This window comes from Ranitomeya imitator, chromosome 1 (assembly GCF_032444005.1).
Source record: "Ranitomeya imitator isolate aRanImi1 chromosome 1, aRanImi1.pri, whole genome shotgun sequence".
Classification (NCBI taxonomy): Eukaryota; Metazoa; Chordata; class Amphibia; order Anura; family Dendrobatidae; genus Ranitomeya; species Ranitomeya imitator.
In genome coordinates, this window is record NC_091282.1 from 868,291,629 (window position 1) to 868,312,252 (window position 20,624).

At 43.5% G+C, this 20,624-nt stretch overlaps 1 protein-coding gene across 1 annotated transcript in view; it reads right to left on the reverse strand.

The window, feature by feature from the left end:
• Nucleotides 1-20,624, reverse strand: part of HGSNAT (heparan-alpha-glucosaminide N-acetyltransferase) — a 77,355-nt gene that overhangs the window by 18,930 nt on the left and 37,801 nt on the right. The window contains exons 8-15 of the mRNA XM_069742596.1: nt 18,383-18,459; nt 18,068-18,098; nt 17,777-17,937; nt 16,499-16,614; nt 9,979-10,100; nt 9,665-9,791; nt 9,064-9,150; nt 8,226-8,303 (exon numbers count right to left, since the gene is read on the reverse strand). Coding sequence (XP_069598697.1) covers nt 8,226-8,303; nt 9,064-9,150; nt 9,665-9,791; nt 9,979-10,100; nt 16,499-16,614; nt 17,777-17,937; nt 18,068-18,098; nt 18,383-18,459 — 799 coding nt within the window. The remainder of the gene's footprint in view (nt 1-8,225; nt 8,304-9,063; nt 9,151-9,664; nt 9,792-9,978; nt 10,101-16,498; nt 16,615-17,776; nt 17,938-18,067; nt 18,099-18,382; nt 18,460-20,624) is intronic.

Genomic DNA, 20,624 nt, shown 5'->3' on the forward strand with positions numbered 1-20,624 from the left:
CTTGTATTTCTATCTTCAGGCTAGTCAGCTCCTCAGGCAGTGCCGAGTTGCATAGGTAGTGATAGGCGCAATCCACTGCTGCTTATAGTTGTGTGAGGATAGATCAGGTACTGCAGTCTACAGAGATTCCACGTCTCAGAGCTCGTCCTATTGTTTTTGGTTATTGCCAGATCTCTGTATGTGCGCTGATTACTGCACGCTGTGTTGCCTGATTGCCAGCCATAACAGTACAAGGAGCCACACCAATGATTCCCAATAGAGGGAAAAAAGAAATCCTGACATCATTTTTTTTTCTTAGCTCTGTCTTCAGTCTTTTTTTTCCCCTAGACATTAGAGTGCTTCAGGACACAGCTGTGGACATGGATATTCAGGCTCTGTGCTCCTCAATGGATAATCTCGTTGTAAATGTACAAAAGATTCAAGATACTATTGATCAGAAATCGATGCTAGAACCAAGAATTCCGATTCCTGATTTGTTTTTTGGTGACAGAACTAAGTTCCTGAGCTTCAGAAATAATTGTAAGCTATTTTTGGCCTTGAAACCTCATTCTTCTGGTAATCCTATTCAACAGGTTTTGATTATTATTTCTTTTTTGCGCGGCGACCCACAGGACTGGGCGTTTTCTCTTGCACCAGGAGATTCTGCATTGAGTAATGTTGATGCATTTTTCCAGGCGCTGGGATTGCTTTACGATGAGCCTAATTCAGTGGATCAGGCTGAGAAAAATCTGCTGGCTTTATGCCAGGGTCAGGATGATGTAGAAGTATATTGTCAGAAATTTAGGAAGTGGTCAGTACTCACTCTGTGGAATGAATCTGCACTAGCGGCTTTGTTCAGAAAGGGTCTCTCTGAAGCTCTTAAGGATGTAATGGTGGGATTTCCTATGCCTGCTGGTTTGAATGAGTCTATGTCCTTGGCCATTCAGATCGGTCGTCGCTTGCGCGAGCGTAAATCTGTGCACCATCTGGCGGTATTGTCTGAGAGTAAACCTGAGCCTATGCAGTGCGACAGGACTATGACTAAAGTAGAACGGCAAGAACACAGACGTCGGAACAGACTGTGTTTCTATTGTGGTGATTCTACTCATGCTATTTCTAATTGTCCTAAACGCACTAGGCGGTTCGATAGCTCTGCCGTTATTGGTACTGTACAGTCCAAATTCCTTTTGTCCATTACCTTAATGTGCTCTTTGTCATCGTATTCTGTCATGGCGTTTGTGGATTCAGGCGCTGCCCTGAATCTGATGGATTTGGATTATGCTAAACGTTGTGGATTTTTCTTGGAGCCTTTGCGGTGTCCTATTCCGTTGAGAGGAATTGATGCTACACCTTTGGCCAAGAATAAGCCTCAGTACTGGGCCCAGCTGACCATGTGCATGGCTCCTGCACATCAGGAAGTTATTCGCTTTCTGGTACTGCATAATTTGCATGATGTGGTCGTGTTGGGGTTGCCATGGCTACAAACCCATAATCCAGTATTGGATTGGAACTCTATGTCGGTAACCAGCTGGGGTTGTCAGGGAGTACATGGTGATGTTCCATTTTTGTCTATTTCGTCATCCATTCCTTCTGACATCCCAGAGTTCTTGTCGGACTTTCAGGATGTATTTGAAGAGTCCAAGTCTGATGCCCTACCTCCGCATAGGAATTGTGATTGTGCTATCGATTTGATTCCTGGTAGTAAATTCCCTAAGGGTCGTTTATTTAATTTGTCCGTACCTGAACACACCGCTATGCGCAGTTATGTGAAGGAGTCCCTGGAGAAGGGACATATTCGCCCATCGTCGTCACCATTGGGAGCAGGGTTCTTTTTTGTAGCCAAGAAGGATGGTTCGCTAAGACCGTGTATTGATTACCGCCTTCTTAATAAGATCACTGTTAAGTTTCAGTATCCCTTGCCATTGATTTCTGACTTGTTTGCTCGGATTAAGGGGGCTAGTTGGTTTACTAAGATTGATCTTCGTGGTGCGTATAATCTGGTGAGAATCAGGCAGGGAGATGAATGGAAAACGGCATTTAATACGCCCGAGGGTCATTTTGAGTATCTGGTGATGCCGTTCGGACTTGCCAATGCTCCATCTGTTTTTCAGTCTTTTATGCATGACATTTTCCGTGAGTATCTGGATAAATTCTTGATTGTTTACTTGGATGACATTTTGATCTTCTCAGATGATTGGGAGTCTCATGTGAAGCAAGTCAGAATGGTTTTCCAGGTACTGCGTGCTAATTCCTTGTTCGTGAAGGGATCAAAGTGTCTCTTCGGTGTGCAGAAAGTTTCATTTTTGGGGTTCATCTTTTCCCCTTCTACTATCGAGATGGATCCGGTTAAGGTTCAGGCCATCCAGGATTGGACTCAGCCGACATCTCTAAAAAGTCTGCAGAAATTCCTGGGCTTTGCTCATTTTTATCGTCGCTTCATCTGTAATTTTTCTAGCATTGCCAGACCATTGACCGATTTGACCAAGAAGGGTGCTGATTTGGTTAATTGGTCTTCTGCTGCCGTGGAAGCTTTTCAGGAGTTGAAGCGTCGTTTTTGCTGTGCCCCTGTGTTGTGTCAACCTGATGTTTCTCTTCCGTTCCAGGTCGAGGTTGATGCTTCTGAGATTGGTGCAGGGGCGGTTTTGTCACAGAGAGGTTCTGGTTGCTCAGTGTTCAAACCATGTGCTTTCTTTTCCAGGAAATTTTCTGCTGCTGAGCGTAATTATGATGTGGGCAACCGAGAGTTGCTGGCCATGAAGTGGGCATTCGAGGAGTGGCGTCATTGGCTTGAGGGTGCTAAGCATCGCGTGGTGGTTTTGACTGATCATAAGAACCTTACTTATCTTGAGTCTGCCAAGCGCTTGAATCCTAGACAGGCCCGTTGGTCGTTATTTTTTGCTCGTTTTGATTTTGTGATTTCATACCTTCCGGGCTCTAAAAATGTGAAGGCGGATGCTCTGTCTAGGAGTTTTGTGCCCGACTCTCCGGGGTTGTCTGAGCCGGCGAGTATCCTCAAGGAAGGAGTCATTGTGTCTGCCATCTCCCCTGATTTGCGGAGAGTGTTGCAGAAATTTCAGGCTAATAAACCTGATCGTTGTCCGGCCGAGAAACTGTTCGTCCCTGATAGGTGGACTAGTAAAGTTATCTCTGAACTTCATTGTTCGGTGCTGGCCGGTCATCCAGGAATCTTTGGTACCAGGGAGTTGGTTGCTAGATCCTTCTGGTGGCCATCTCTGTCACGGGATGTGCGTGCTTTTGTGCAGTCCTGTGGAATTTGTGCTAGGGCTAAGCCCTGCTGTTCACGTGCCAGTGGGTTGCTTTTGCCCTTGCCGGTCCCGAAGAGGCCTTGGACACATATTTCGATGGATTTCATTTCTGACCTTCCCGTTTCTCAAAAAATGTCGGTCATTTGGGTGGTCTGTGATCGCTTTTCTAAAATGGTCCATCTGGTGCCCTTGGTTAAATTGCCTTCCTCCTCTGATTTGGTGCCTTTGTTCTTCCAGCATGTGGTTCGTTTACATGGCATTCCTGAGAATATTGTTTCTGACAGAGGTTATTATTATTATTATTATTTATTATTATAGCGCCATTTATTCCATGGCGCTTTACATGTGAGGAGGGGTATACATAATAAAACAAGTACAATAATCTTGAAAAATACAAGTCACAACTGGTACAGGAGGAGAGAGGACCCTGCCCGCGAGGGCTCACAATCTACAAGGGATGGGTGAGGATACAGTAGGTGAGGGTAGAGCTGGCCGTGCAGCGGTTTGGTCAATCGGTGGTTACTGCAGGTTGTAGGCTTGTCGGAAGAGGTGGGTCTTCAGGTTCTTTTTGAAGGTTTCGATGGTAGGCGAGAGTCTGATATGTTGTGGTAGAGCATTCCAGAGTAGGGGGGATGCACGAGAGAAATCTTGTATGCGATTGTGGGAAGAGGAGATAATAGGGGAGTAGAGAAGGAGATCTTGTGAGGATCGGAGGTTGCGTGCAGGAAAGTACCGGGAGACGAGGTCACAGATGTATGGAGGAGACAGGTTGTGGATGGCTTTATATGTCATGGTTAGGCTTTTGTACTGGAGTCTCTGGGTGATGGGGAGCCAGTGCAGGGATTGACAGAGGGGAGAGGCCGGGGAATAGCGGGGGAACAGGTGGATTAGTCGGGCAGCAGAGTTTAGAATAGATTGGAGGGGTGCAAGAGTGTTAGAGGGGAGGCCACAGAGCAGGAGGTTACAGTAGTCAAGGCGGGAGATGATGAGGGCATGGACTAGGGTTTTTGCAGATTCTTGGTTTAGGAATGTGCGGATCCGTGAAATATTTTTGAGTTGGAGGCGGCAGGAAGTGGAAAGGGTTTGGATATGTGGTTTAAAGGAGAGATCAGTGTCAAGGATTACCCCAAGACAGCGGGCTTGTGGGACTGGGGAGAGTGGGCAGCCGTTTACTGTAATGGATAGGTTCGTTGGGGAGATCGCGTGAGATGGGGGAAAGATGATGAATTCTGTTTTGTCCATGTTAAGTTTTAGAAATCTAGTGGAGAAGAAGGATGAAATAGCAGACAGACATTGAGGGATTCTGGTTAGTAGGGAGGTGATATCTGGTCCAGAGATGTAGATCTGTGTGTCGTCAGCATAGAGATGATACTGAAAGCCGTAAGATTCTATGAGCTGTCCCAGGCCAAAGGTGTAGATGGAGAAGAGCAGGGGTCCTAGAACTGAACCTTGCGGGACTCCGACAGATAGGGGGCGAGGTGAGGAGGTGGTGTGTGAGTGGGAGACGCTGAATGTACGGTCAGTTAGGTATGATGAGATCCAGGATAGGGCCAATTCTGTGATGCCAAGGGATGAGAGGGTCTGCAGCAGCAGGGAATGGTCCACTGTGTCAAAGGCAGAGGACAGGTCCAGGAGGAGGAGGACAGAGTAGTGTCGCTTGCTCTTGGCGGTTAATAGGTCATTGGTGACCTTAGTTAGGGCAGTTTCAGTGGAGTGGTGTGACCGGAAGCCTGATTGAAAGCGGTCGAAGAAGGAGCAGGAAGATAGATCGGAGGACAGTTCAATATGGACATGTTGTTCCAGTAGTTTTGAGGCAAAGGGGAGAAGTGATATAGGGCGATAGCTAGATACAGAGGATGGGTCAAGAGAGGGCTTTTTGAGGATAGGTGTGATTGTGGCATGTTTAAAGCTTGAGGGGAAAATGCCAGTTGTTAGTGATAGGTTAAAGAGATGGGTTAGGGTTGGGATGAAGACTGTGGTGAGGTTTGGGATGAAGTGGGATGGGAGTGGGTCAAGTGCACAGGTGGTGAGATGCGATCTTGAGAGTAGAGTGGAGAGTCCGTCTTCTGTAATGGTGGAGAAGTTGGTTTTGGAGGTGGAGGGCTGGGTAGTTGGGAGGAAGGGTTCTGGGGGTTGTTTACTAAAATTGTCTCTGATGTTCTCAATTTTCTGCTTGAAAAATGAGGCGAAGTCTTCAGCTGAGATGAGTGGGGAGGGAGGAGGTGCTGGGGGACGGAGGAGAGAGTTGAAGGTGTTGAATAACTGTTTGGGGTTGTGAGACAGGGAGGATATGAGAGGTTCCCAGTTTGTCTCGAGGTTTTGGCGAGCCTTTTGTGGTAGGATGGGCATTGACCTATCTTTCTCCTCGGCCTTCCATCCTCAGACTAATGGCCAGACCGAACCAACCAATCAGACCTTGGAAACATATCTGAGATGTTTTGTTTCCACTGACCAGGATGATTGGGTGTCATTTTTGCCGTTGGCTGAGTTCGCCCTTAATAATCGGGCCAGCTCGGCTACCTTGGTCTCTCCATTTTTCTGCAATTCTGGGTTCCATCCTCGTTTCTCTTCAGGACAGGTTGAGTCTTCGGACTGTCCTGGTGTGGATTCTGTGGTGGACAGGTTGCAGCAGATCTGGACTCAGGTAGTGGACAATTTGACCTTGTCCCAGGAGAAGGCTCAGCTTTTCGCTAATCGTAGACGCCGTGTGGGACCCCGACTTAGTGTTGGGGATCTGGTTTGGTTATCTTCTCGTCATATTCCTATGAAGGTTTCCTCTCCTAAATTTAAACCTCGTTTTATTGGTCCGTATAGGATTTCTGAGATTCTCAATCCGGTGTCTTTTCGTCTGACCCTCCCAGACTCCTTTTCCATACATAATGTATTCCATAGGTCGTTGTTGAGGAGATACGTGGCACCTATGGTTCCATCTGTGGAGCCTCCTGCCCCTGTTTTGGTGGAGGGGGAATTGGAGTATATTGTGGAGAAGATTTTGGATTCTCGTGTCTCTAGACGGAAACTCCAGTATCTGGTCAAATGGAAGGGTTATGCTCAGGAAGATAATTCCTGGGTTTTTGCCTCTGATGTCCATGCCCCAGATCTTGTTCGTGCCTTTCATGTGGCTCATCCTGGTCGGCCTGGGGGTTCTGGTGAGGGTTCGGTGACCCCTCCTCAAGGGGGGGGTACTGTTGTGAATTCTGTGGCTGAGTTCACTTCTGTGGTCACAAGTGGTATTGCAGTCTCTGGGCTTCCTCCCTCAGGTGTTTTGGTGAGCTCGTTGGCTGCCTTGCTATTTAGCTCCACCTGAGTCTGTCTTCCTTGCTCCTTGTCAATGTTCCAGTGTTGGATCTGAGCTACTGCATCTTTCCTTGGGCCTGCTGCTCTGCTAGATAAGTGCTTCTAGTTTGTTTTCTGTTTTTTCTGTCCAGCTTGCTATTAACTTTTGCTGGAAGCTCTGAGAAGCAAAGGGGTGCACCGCCGTGCTGTTAGTTCGGCACGGTGGGTCTTTTTGCCCCTTTGCGTGGTTTTCGTTTTAGGGTTTTTTGTAGACTGCATAGTTCTCTTTGCTATCCTCGCTCTGTCTAGAATATCGGGCCTCACTTTGCTGAATCTATTTCATTCCTACGTTTGTCTTTTCATCTTGCTAACAGTCATTATATGTGGGGGGCTGCCTATTCCTTTGGGGTATTTCTCTGAGGTAAGTCAGGCTTGTATTTCTATCTTCAGGCTAGTCAGCTCCTCAGGCAGTGCCGAGTTGCATAGGTAGTGATAGGCGCAATCCACTGCTGCTTATAGTTGTGTGAGGATAGATCAGGTACTGCAGTCTACAGAGATTCCACGTCTCAGAGCTCGTCCTATTGTTTTTGGTTATTGCCAGATCTCTGTATGTGCGCTGATTACTGCACGCTGTGTTGCCTGATTGCCAGCCATAACACCTATCCGTGAGTAGTGCGTGCGCACACGCCGCCAGCTGCTCCCGCCGCGGACCTCGGTCTCCAGACCGGCGCTGCTAGAGAGATCCCTCCAGACTGGCGTTGCAGGCTCCCCGCAGGAACAGGAAACCAAACTGAGGAGAAAGGTGCCGCCCCCAACTTCTATCTCCACTGCCGGTTTACTGTTCCTGGGGGCTGGAGCCATTTCTCGTGTATAGGTGCTGTCATGGGGAAGGGAAAAAAACGTTTCCACCAAGATGGCGGCGGCACCTGCGCAGAAGCATCTATCAGATTGATGATAGATGCTACCGTACAGGAGCATCCGGCGCCATTTTGAGATTTTTTTTCTGAATACATGTATATCACCAAATAAAATAGCGTGGATATTATAGATGCGATCGTGCTACAGCGCAGGCACCTGCCTGTTGAATGTGAATTTTTTTTCCAAAACATATTATATTCATTATATAAACTACAGAATACCTTATCAGAGCACCACATGAAGACCCCCACAGGCCGATCTGGAGCATGAGACTCATTAACACAAAACTGAGAATAAAGATTACACAACAACCACAAGACGGATTTCATCAACCAAGGTATCATTTTAATCAGTATAATTGCCCCAACCTGGCACTGGCTGTAGATTACTGAGCACAATTCTCCTGACAACTTCTCTTGCACATTAAAAAGAACCTAAGGATCTTTACATTTATAACAAAAAACAAATAAAAAAAAAAAAAAAACAGATCCAATAAGGACTTTACATTGCACAGTGAATAAAAACAGTCTGTTTTTCACACATAAAAAATGCTTAAGAGAATGTGCACATGTTGAGTAGTTGGCAGCAGATTTTTCTGCACCAAAAACCAGTGTTAGCAGAAAAGTGCTGTGTAAAAAATATGCTATTTTTTTTGCCATTGATTTGGTTGGGTGAAAAATGCTGCAAAGACACTAAAAGAAAAGAATTGACAAGCTGCAGATTTGAAGCAAAAAAGTTTATACATTTCAGGTATATCAATATGAGAAAAAAATATATATAACATACCAAGAACACACTCCATGTGAAGAACCTCACCAGCACCTGCTTGTGTTGATTTTTGTACAACACAAGAATTTTACCAGCCTAGTTGGAAAAAAAAAAAAAAAAAGGCATGTCATTAAAAGGTTAAAAGATAAAAAAAATTAAAACCAACCAGTAGCATTAAACTGCTGCCAATAGGGAAATATTAACTCATCAGCGGTGGTTTTCAGTAATGAATGGCTCAGTGCATATGGGCAGCCATTGTTCTCGGCAACACAAGTCCGGTTTACACAGGAAAGCATGCTGCCGAGAACTATGATCTTTTATGTAGCACAAAAGATCATTCACCTGATAAAGGAATATTTTTTTACATGAGTATTCGGAAACAAGTAGTCCTAGTGAAGCTCCTTCACAGCCTTAGAACGGTACAGAGCCAGAACAGTGCTCCCTTAAAGGTGCAACGAGGCTCGAGTGTACAACCTTCCACTCCTCATGGACATTTTGAAAGGCACAGCCTACGGTAGATCCGAGATTCAGGGGAACGAAAAAAAAAAAAAAGAAGAAGAAGGAGGAAGACACCGAATCTTAACAATGATATGCAAATTGCCTCTTCTGAGAAAAAGAGGACTAAAACTCTATAGTGCCACCTGTTGAAAGTAGCGATCCTACAAGTCACAATCAACCCTTTAACGAGTCCTGCAATATGACTTAGGATAAAAGCCAAATCAGTATCTCAATTCGCAGACACGGTGTTTCAGGCTGTTCGTTCTCATGCTTCGCACTGACGAGGGCCAATTTGGCTAGATGAGAGGCTCTGGAGTGGAGCCTTAACAATGACACACTGGAGAATGATTTAGATTACCTGGAGTCCAAGAAAAGCCATCACCACCGAATTTATAGTTCCTAAAATTCCTTCGGGATCATAAGGCACTGTTGTTTTATAGACCACCTGCAGGAAACGACATGTGAATTTTTTTTATTTATTTTAGATTACAATGTTGTCTGTAGAAGACCAGGCATTATTCTGGGCCATCTTACTTGCGGAAATATACACATCTCTTACATATTCATATTATGGCTCAGAAGAAAAAAAACGAACGAGGAGAGGCGGGGGGTTTGTAATTTCCTATGCCAGTCTTGAATAAAAACCTGCTGGAGTAAAATAGGATATGACCACCATGCATAGGCCTTTATATAAGGAGATCTACGACAACATTGTACTTTGTGGAATCCTCCTGACGTACACCATAGAAGTTGAGCTGTATGTGAACAGAACCTAAACCAACCTTGGCAGTACTGGACTGAGAAGCGATCTCAGTCTACAACTCACTGGTGTTTTCTACACATACATTATATGCTGTAGCTACTATATACTCCAAAGACATAAGAGACAGCTCCAACTGGCAATTATTACGGCAAACATCTTATTCCAAGTAATGGAGTAACGGCAATTATGAACTCACATTAGAAGATGGATGTTGATACACATGGTCCTCACCAAGAATTAAGCGGTCAATGGAACCGGCGGCCCCTCCTGTACAGTTTGGATATTTTCCAAAATCACCAATACCTCCAGGTCCAAGATACCCCCTGCAGAATAGATCATTTTATCAGATCTTAAGGAATATAACTGGAGTCAACATTGAAAACGTACAAGACTAATTAACCCCTTGAGGTCTACAAATCTAATCTTGAGCAATCATTTGACCTCCTCTTTTCGCATTAGTGTGCGGCATACATAGAATTAATGCAAGTACTAAACAATGCAGAAACTCACGTGGGGCATCCAGGTACGGGAAGCAAGAAAGTCAAACACAACCAGCAGGCTTCTAAGACTAATATTATCAGCCACTGAGGCCAGAAAGGGACCACGTCTTGTAACAAGAAACATGTGCGGTTCTAGAATGGAAGGATAGCATTTGTGAGAAAGAAAAGCCGCTCAGATTAATGAAAGGTAACGCAACATGGATGCAACATGGATATAGTTACCGTACAACAAGACCCAATCTGCTTGTAAGTAACAATGGAGAACATTTCAGTGTATATTTAAAAAGGAATCTGTCACCAGGATTATGCTTCCCAATGAGAGGACAACATGATTGATATAGGGGCAGAGGCCCCGATTCCAGCCATGTATCGCTTACTGGACTCTTTGCTACAGTATTGGTACTACTGTATTACTGCTGTAATGAGCTCTGTGTCACAGCATGGACAGCTTTCAGCCCTCAATCACCATGGACAGTAAAAAAAATGTCTTAATACTAGTGTGCGAGGATAGATCCGGAATTCCTGGACTACAAAGCAGAAGCTCATCATTGAGATGACTAGCAGAGCTGTAGTTAAAGGGAACCTGTCAGCAGGATTGTGCTCAGTAACCTACAGACACTGTCAGGTCAGTGCCATTATACTGATTAAAACAATACCTGTGTTGATGAAATCCGTCTTGTGGTTGTTGTCTAATCTTTATTCTCAGTTTTGAGTTAATGATATGCCCGTGCTCCGGGGCGGCTTTATGTGGTGCTCTGATTAGGTATTCAGGTCGGTGCCCACCTGACACTGTGGGTTACTGTGCACAATCCTGCTGACATGTTCCCTTTAAGAGAATAGTGTTTAATCAAAATTATAGCTAAAAGTCCATTAAATAGACTCAGCACCAGAAGAAGAGTGTCTCTACGGTTTGCTACTTGCAGATCGAAAAGAAAACAAATCTGGTGACAAATTCTTTCAAAGATAACCTGTCTCTGAGATTTAACCTTATTAAATAAAAAAAAAATATATATATTATATTTATACAAATACTAGATGGTAGCCCAATTCTAACGTATCGGGTATTCTAGAATATGTAGTATATAGCACAGGCTACGTACTATATTGCACAGTGACGTAGTATATAACACAAACGACGTAGTATATAACAGAGCTACGTAGTATGTAACACAGCGTACGCAGTATATAGCAGAGCTACGTAGTATATAACACAGCCACGTAGTGTATTGCACAGGCACGTAGTATATTGGTCAGCCACGTAGTATAGCAGAGCCACGTAGTATATAACATAGCCACGTCGTATATCGTAGTATATTGCACTACCACGTAGTATATAACAGAGCCACTTAGTATATTGCACAGTCGACGTAGTATATAACAGAACCGACACAGTAACATAGTATATTGCACTGCTACATAGTATATAGCACAGAGCACGTATTATATTGGACAGTCACGTTGTATATACACCATAGAGATGTAGTATATAACAGAGCCCACGCAGTATGTAACAGCCCACGTAGTATATAGCAATGTGGGCACTATATGCGTGGTTAAAAAAAAAAAGACTTAAAATAAAAAATAAACATATACTCACCTTCCAAGGGCCCCTTGAAGTCCTGGCGCCTGTGTGCGGTGCAAGCGGTAGCTTCTGGTCCCAGGGTTGGTATGAGCGCAGGACTTGTAATGACGTTGCGGTCATATGACAGTGACGTCATGGCAGGTCCTTCTCGCATAGCATCCTTGGCACCAGAACCTGCCGCTTGCACCACCGAGTACAGCGCGCCACGTCGGAGGGTGAGAATAACTTTTTTTTTTTAATTATTATTATTTTTAACATTAGATCGTTTTACTATTGATGCTGCATGTGCAGCATCAATAGTAAAAAGTTGGTCACACAGGGTTAATAGCAGCGTTAATGGAGTGCGTTACACTGAGGCATAACGCGGTCCATTAGCGCTGCCATTAACCCTGTGTGAGCACTGACTGGAGTACGGAGTGGGCAGTGACTGCGGGGAGTAAGGAGCGGCCATTTTGCCACCAGACTGTGCCAGTCGCTGATTGGTCATGGCTGTTTTGCCATGACCAATCAGCGACTTGGATTTCCATGACAGACAGAGGCTGCGACCAATGACTATCCGTGACAGACAGACGGACAGAAAGACGGAAGTGACCCTTAGACAAATATATAGTAGAGAGATAGGATAGATAGATAGATAGATAGATAGATAGATAGATAGATAGATAGATAGATAGATAGATAGATAGATAGATAGACACACACTAGATGGTGGCCAGATTCTAACGCATCGGGTATTCTAGAATATGCATGTCCACTTAGTATATTGCCCAGTCACTTAGTATATTGCCCAGCCACTTAGTATACTGCCCAGCCACTTAGTATACAGCACAGAGCCATGTAGTATATTGCCCAGCTACATAGTATATTGCCCAGCCACGTATGTCACAGGTTAAAAAATAAATAAACATATACTCCCCTTCTGATCCGAGGGCCCCTTGTAGTTCTGTCGCCTGTTCGCCAGCTTCCGGTCCCAGGGTGTGATGACGTCGCGGTCACATGACCGTGACGTCATGGCAGGTCCTTCTCGCACAGGCTCGCAGAACCTGTGATGACGTCGCGGTCACATAACCGTGACGTCATGGAAAGTCCTTCTCGCGCAGGACCTGTGATGACGTCGCGGTCACATGACCGTGATGTCATGGAAAGTCCTTGTCGCTTACCATCTTTAGCACCGGAGGAGCGGGAAAGGTGCCGGAGGGTGAGTATATGATGATTTTTTTATTTTTAACATTAGATCTTTTTACTATTGACGCTGCATAGGCAGCATCAATAGTAAAAACTTGGTCACACAGGGTTAATAGCGGCGGTAACAGAGTGAGTTACCCGCGGCATAACGCGGTCCGTTACCGCTGGCATTAACCCTGTGTGAGCGGTGACTGCGGGGAGTATGGAGCAGGCGCTGAGTGCAGGGGAGTAGGGAGGGACTAATCGGACTGTGGCCATCGCTGATTGGTCGCGGCAGCCATGACAGGCAGCTGGCGAAACCAATCAGCAACTTGGATTCCATGACAGACAGAGGCCGCGACCAATGAATATCCGTGACAGACTGGTGGCAGCCCTGTATGCAGTTACAAAACAAAGAAAACCGCCGCAAAAATGGAAAAAAAATAAATAAAAAAAATGATGAGCAAATAGACATCAAAGACACTTTGTGAAACCCTTACAATGTTTTCCAGAATAGTCAGGAAATGGAGTTTGTGATTTGGTCAAGACTAAATGTTGTCCTCAATGCTGAGAAATGCAGGCTCAGAGTTTATTCCAAAGAAGTAAATTAATACAAACATACAGCCAATGTCATTAAAAAATAAAAATTTAAAAAAAAAAAAAAAAGGATTTTTTTTTTTTTAACCCCTTCAAGACCCAGCCTATTTTGACCTTAAAGACCTTGCCGTTTTTTGCAATTCTGACCAGTGTCCCTTTATGAGGTAATAACTCAGGAACGCTTCAACGGATCCTAGCGGTTCTGAGATTGTTTTTTCGTGACATATTGGGCTTCATGTTAGTGGTAAATTTAGGTCAATAAATTCTGCATTTATTTGTGATAAACACGGAAATTTGGCGAAAATTTTGAAAATTTCGCAATTTTCACATTTTGAATTTTTATTCTGTTAAACCAGAGAGATATGTGACACAAAATAGTTAATAAATAACATTTCCCACATGTTTACTTTACATCAGCACAATTTTGGAAACAACATTTTTTTTTGTTAGGAAGTTATAAGGGTTAAAATTCGACCAGCGATTTGTCATTTTTACAACGAAATTTACAAAACCATTTTTTTTAGGGACCACCTCACATTTGAAGTCAGTTTGAGGGGTCTATATGGCTGAAAATACCCAAAAGTGACACCATTCTAAAAACTGCACCCCTCAAGGTACTCAAAACCACATTCAAGAAGTTTATTAACCCTTCAGGTGCTTCACAGCAGCAGAAGCAACATGGAAGGAAAAAATGACCATTTAACTTTTTAGTCACAAAAATTATCTTTTAGCAACAATTTTTTTATTTTCCCAATGGTAAAAGGAGAAACTGAACCACGAAAGTTGTTGTCCAATTTGTCCTGAGTACGCTGATACCTCATATGTGGGGGTAAACCACTGTTTTGGCGCACGGCAGGGCTTGGAAGGGAAGGAGCGCCATTTGACTTTTTGAATCAAAAATTGGCTCCACTCTTTAGCGGACACCATGTCACGTTTGGAGAGCCCCCGTGTGCCTAAAAATTGGAGCTCCCCCACAAGTGACCCCATTTTGGAAACTAGACGCCCCAAGGAACTTATCTAGATGCATAGTGAGCACTTTGAACCCCCAGGTGCTTCACAAATTGATCCGTAAAAATGAAAAAGTACTTTTTTTTCACAAAAAAATTATTTTAGCCTCAATTTTTTCATTTTCACATGGGCAACAGGATAAAATGGATCCTAAAATGTGTTGGGCAATTTCTCCTGAGTACACCAATACCTCACATGTGGAGGTAAACCACTGTTTGGGCACATGGTAAGGCTCGGAAGGGAAGGAGCGCCATTTGACTTTTTGAATGAAAAATTATTTCCATCGTTAGCGGACACCATGTCGCGTTTGGATAGCTCCTGTGTGCCTAAACATTGGCGCTCCCCCACAAGTGACCCCATTTTGGAAACTAGACCCCCCAAGGAACTAATTTAGATGCCTAGTGAGCACTTAAACCCTCAGGTGCTTCACAAATTGATCTGTAAAAATGAAAAAGTAATTTTTTTTCACAAAAAAATTCTTTTCGCCTCAATTTTTTCATTTTCACATGGGCAGTAGGATAAAATGGATCATAAAATTTGTTGGGCAATTTCTCCCGAGTACGCCGATACCTCATATGTGGGGGTAAACCACTGTTTGGGCACTCGGCAGGGCTCGGAAGAGAAGGCGCGCCATTTGACTTTTTGAATGGAAAATTAGCTCCAATTGTTAGCGGACACCATGTCGCGTTTGGAGAGCCCCTGTGTGCCTAAACATTGGAGCTCCCGCACAAGTGACCCCATTTTGGAAACTAGACCCCCCAAGGAACTTATCTAGATGCATATTGAGCACTTTAAACCCCCAGGTGCTTCACAGAAGTTTATAACGCAGAGCCATGAAAATAAAAAATAATTTTTTAGTCTTCGCCTTATACCATCTGCAGTGCTCAACAGGGATGGCATAAAACCTCCAAGGAGCCTTACCTAGCCTGGGCACCGATGTGTCTCACAGGCTGCATGGCCACCATAGTCAACAGGGAGGGAGCACCTTTGTGACCTCCGAGGACAATTGGCAGGTGGATTTTTTTTTTTGGTAAAAGGGAAGGCCTCCGAGGCTCCAACTTCACCTGGGCATTCGCCTCGCGGGCTGTGGCCATGCTTCGCTCAGGGATGGCATGGTATACATTGACCCCCGAGGCGACTACGGGTACCTGGTGACGGGTGCAGCAGACAGCGCCTGCCCAAATCCACCCGACCCAGATCCCGGCATCCTCTTCAATCTTCATCAGATGTCTTCCATCTTGAGGGTTCCCCGTCAAGGACAGGAAACCAACTGATGTGGAGAGAGGAGCCGCCCCTTTTATCTTGAAGGTTTCCTGTCCTTGATGGGCGGATCCCCTCTCTCGCGGTGCCGTCATGTATGATGGAAAAATATAGTTTTTTCTTTGACCAATTGACATACAGCTTCTTGAAAAGTAAGATTTCAATCAATATCTCACTGAACATAAGAACAATTTTCAAAATTGCTGAGTTTCATAGAACAATTTTTTTTTTACCCACGACATGAAAGGATAATATAACTCATTACAAAATTTTCAATTTTGCTCAAAGTATTTGGTGCAATAATATTGATACAACCTATATCAAGTATCTTGTATGATCGCCATGATTTTTAAAAACAGCACCAAGTCCCCTAGACATGAAATTTGGTGATCTTGCAACATTATCTTTTTCCTTTCTTCAAGAAAGACCTCTTTTAGGCCGGTTTCACACATCAGTGGCTCTGGTACGTGAGGTGACAGTTTCCTCACGTACCGGAGACACTGAACACGTAAACACATTAAAATGAATGTGTCTCTGCACATGTCAGCGTGTTTTCACGGACCGTGTGCAAAACATGGAGACATGTCAGTGTTAGTGGGAGCGCACGGATCACACGGACCCATTAAAGTCAATAAGTGCGTGTAAACACTTACCGCACACGGATGCCGTCAGTGTGCTCTCCGTGTGCTTTTTCTAAAGTCATAGGGTTAAAATTGAAACAAATTGTTTCAAAACACAGAGAACACGGACGATAAACACGGATAGCTCCAGAACCGTTTCTTCCAGTACCGGAAATATCTGGGCGTGCGAGACTGGCCTTAGAGGCTGGGTGCTGGATGAAGAGTGATGCTAAATTTGTGTCTTCATAATTCTTGATTGCATGTTTTCCTTGTATGTAGTACACATGCAACTTCTTTACCTGAGGCATAGGATCCGGTAAAGGCTTTGTAAACAGTAGTTCTAGAACAGAAACCACAAGATACGTAAGACTAAGCCGCTGAAGTACACCCATAATTCGGATATCACTCCAGGATACTGCAAGGAAGGATATATACTGAAATTAATAAAATATTTAATATACAGATATTGCAAAAGTAGCAAGGCCTAAATTCATGCACTTGTTTTACAGTATGCATAGAAAAGAATCTGTCATGCCAAAATCAAAGAAAATCGTGAATCTTATTTAGTACAATCCAGAAAATCCAACACTGTGCATATAATTGTGACGTTTCAGTCAGTCAGACTTACTCGCATTACCATTGAACTTTGTGCCAATTGGAACTCCTCTCACTCTGGCAACTTTGTGCACGTTTGATTGACCGAAATGTCACAATGATACGCACAGCATTGGATTTTCTGGATTGTACCAACTTAAATTCAAGATTTTCTTTGATTTTGGAGTGACAGATTCTTTTCTGCACATATTACAGGAATGGACCCTATTAGAGCACCTGCCGGATTCTGGAGTGCCGGACTTCACCTTGTTTATTACACCAGGCACCTCTGTGCCAACGTTACAATAAATTTCTTCACGCATGTGCAGTCTTAGAATAGATTATAAAGTATGACTGGCACAAAGAAAATATGCACGTTAAAAAAAAAAAAAATTATAATTAATAATATAATTCTTGACCCAAAGTATCCTGACCGTGTCGGGGCTTTGTCTACAATTGGTTAAAAATAGTAAAATTGCCAATTGATTTTAAAACAAAAATGTAAAAAAAAAAAAATTACTCCATTTAACAGTCACACAACTTGTCTGCCAGAGTCAGTGACCACCCTGCAGTCTCAGAGGCGTTTTACCGAGGTAAGGAGCATGTACTGGTTTAGCGGGCTTTATGATTGCGCCACTCCAGATCCACCTTGAGAAAACGCCTTTAATGCCTCCAGCTCACACCTATGATACGGATTAAGATTAAAGTCCATAATGATCCCTTAAAGGGGTTGTCCCACAAACAAAATACATTTGAATCAATGGATCTTAGAAGAATAATACGTTCCGCAATTGTAGATGTTAAAAATAGAATGTGCCTGTGATAATCCTTTAACTATGCCCCTGCTATGTACACTGATGTACAGTGTAATGGCTGTGTCTGGAACATGGTCTGCACATACCACATTGTCTCACTGTTCTCCTCCCCCCCCCCCCCCCATCTTAAAAACTAAAAAAAAAAAAACTAAAAAAAAAAACTCTTACATGGTCCACGACAGTAATTTACATTGATCACAAACAATCCGATGAGAAAAAGCTGAATGCTTCTCCAAAGGACTTTCCAAAACAGTTTCCATCTGGAGTTTCCTTTGCGCAGCATCGAATTCAGGGACAAATGGATAGAGGTTCCCATAATGAAGACAAACCTAAAATAAAGACCAGATCTCAAACAGAAATACGGTACAGTCTAGGCACACAACCCATCGTGAAGAAAGCCGTCCATTACAACACATCCCACATTGTAATGAATAAGATGCATACAAGACAACTGCTTACCATGGAAAAACCAGATCAGCTATTGTGAGACCTGTAATTAAATAACAGTATTGCATCAAGTTCTTATAAAGTAAAGTCAGTGAACTAGTTTTATGCATTTCATTGCTTAGTGGACTATACAAGTGCTCTTAAATTTACAAAACAAAGTGGTCAGACCCATTTCCATAAGATCAGCTCACTGAATTTTACTGAAACGCTGTGTCAATCATATATTGATAACACTATGTAGAATTTAACATAGGCACTTATTTTGATGAATAGAGAAAAGGACATTCGTTTTCTAAAATCATCATCTAATAATCCAAGGAAGCTTACCATTCCAGCTCTGATGTTTGAAGAACCAGTAGCCTCCTCCCCCATAATTTACAAACACCATGATTATGAGAGAAAACCTAAGACCAGAAGAAACACAAATTTAATTCCTTTATAATGTTTTTTTAATTAGTTCAACTACATTAGGAAATAAAATATAACTGCGGGATATAGGCTGCCTTTACATTCAGTTATGCCCTACCACAGGTCACTACTTGTATAGTACTCGAACGTCCAGCTAGGATTATTGACCATGTAGCTGCAATGGACAGCACTTAGCAAATTCCTGCTGACAGGTTTGCTGTAAGTAAACTACAGCCATTGTCATGTTGCCACTGTTATACAGGTCCTTCTCAAAAAATTAGCATATAGTGTTAAATTTCATTATTTACCATAATGTAATGATTACAATTAAACTTTCATATATTATAGATTCATTATCCACCAACTGAAATTTGTCAGGTCTTTTATTGTTTTAATACTGATGATTTTGGCATACAACTCCTGATAACCCAAAAAACCTGTCTCAATAAATTAGCATATTTCACCCATCCAATCAAATAAGTGTTTTTTAATAACAAACAAAAAAACCATCAAATAATAATGTTCAGTTATGCACTCAATACTTGGTCGGGAATCCTTTGGCAGAAATGACTGCTTCAATGCGGCGTGGCATGGAGGCAATCAGCCTGTGACACTGCTGAGATGTTATGGAGGCCCAGGATGCTTCAATAGCGGCCTTAAGCTCATCCAGAGTGTTGGGTCTTGCGTCTCTCAACTTTCTCTTCACAATATCCCACAGATTCTCTATGGGGTTCAGGTCAGGAGAGTTGGCAGGCCAATTGAGCACAGTAATACCATGGTCAGTAAACCATTTACCAGTGGTTTTGGCACTGTGAGCAGGTGCCAGGTCGTGCTGAAAAATGAAATCTTCATCTCTATAAAGCATTTCAGCCGATGGAAGCATGAAGTGCTCCAAAATCTCCTGATAGCTAGCTGCATTGACCCTGCCCTTGATGAAACACAGTGGACCAACACCAGCAGCTGACATGGCACCCCACACCATCACTGACTGTGGGTACTTGACACTGGACTTCAGGCATTTTGGCATTTCCTTCTCCCCAGTCTTCCTCCAGACTCTGGCACCTTGATTTCCGAATGACATGCAAAATTTGCTTTCATCAGAAAAAAGTACTTGGGACCACTTAGCAACAGTCCAGTGCTGCTTCTCTGTAGCTCAAAAGTGGCTTTACCTGGGGAATGCGGCACCTGTAGCCCATTTCCTGCACACGCCTGTGCACGGTGGCTCTGGATGTTTCCACACCAGACTCAGTCCACTGCTTCCTCAGGTTCCCCAAGGTCTGGAATCGGTCCTTCTCCACAATCTTCCTCAGGGTCCGGTCTCCTCTTCTCGTTGTACAGCGTTTTCTGCCACATTGTTTCCTTCCAACAGACTTACCATTGAGGTGCCTTGATACAGCACTCTGGGAACAGCCTATTTGTTGAGAAATTTCTTTCTGGGTCTTACCCTCTTGCTTGAGGGTGTCAATGATGGCCTTCTTGACATCTGTCAGGTCGCTAGTCTTACCCATGATGGGGGTTTTGAGTAATGAACCAGGCAGGGAGTTTATAAAAGCCTCAGGTATCTTTTGCATGTGTTTAGAGTTAATTAGTTGATTCAGAAGATTAGGGTAATAGGTCGTTTAGAGAACCTTTTCTTGATATGCTAATTTATTGAGACAGGTTTTTTGGGTTATCAGGAGTTGTATGCCAAAATCATCAGTATTAAAACAATATAAGACCTGACAAATTTCAGTTGGTGGATAATGAATCTATAATATATGAAAGTTTAATTGTAATCATTACATTATGGTAAATAATGAAATTTAACACTATATGCTAATTTTTTTAGAAGGACCTGTACCGATTAAAATGATACCTGGGGTGAAGAAATCAGTCTTGTGGTTCTTGTGTAATCAGTGGTAGAATTTATCAGTTAATGAGATGCTCATGCTCCGGGGTGGGGCTGTAGGCAGTCTTATCTTCCTGCTATAGGCCAGAGAAACCAAGGAAAGACCTGCCCTCAGGCCGCCTAGAAGCACAAACAGTCTGTCTCTCTCTCTGTCTCTATGATGAGGAACAGGTTTTTGCTTCGTGGCGGCCTGTGGGCAGATCTTTCCTTGGTTTCCCTGGCCTATAGCAGGAAGATAAGACTGTCTACAGTCCCACCCAGGAGCACAAGCAT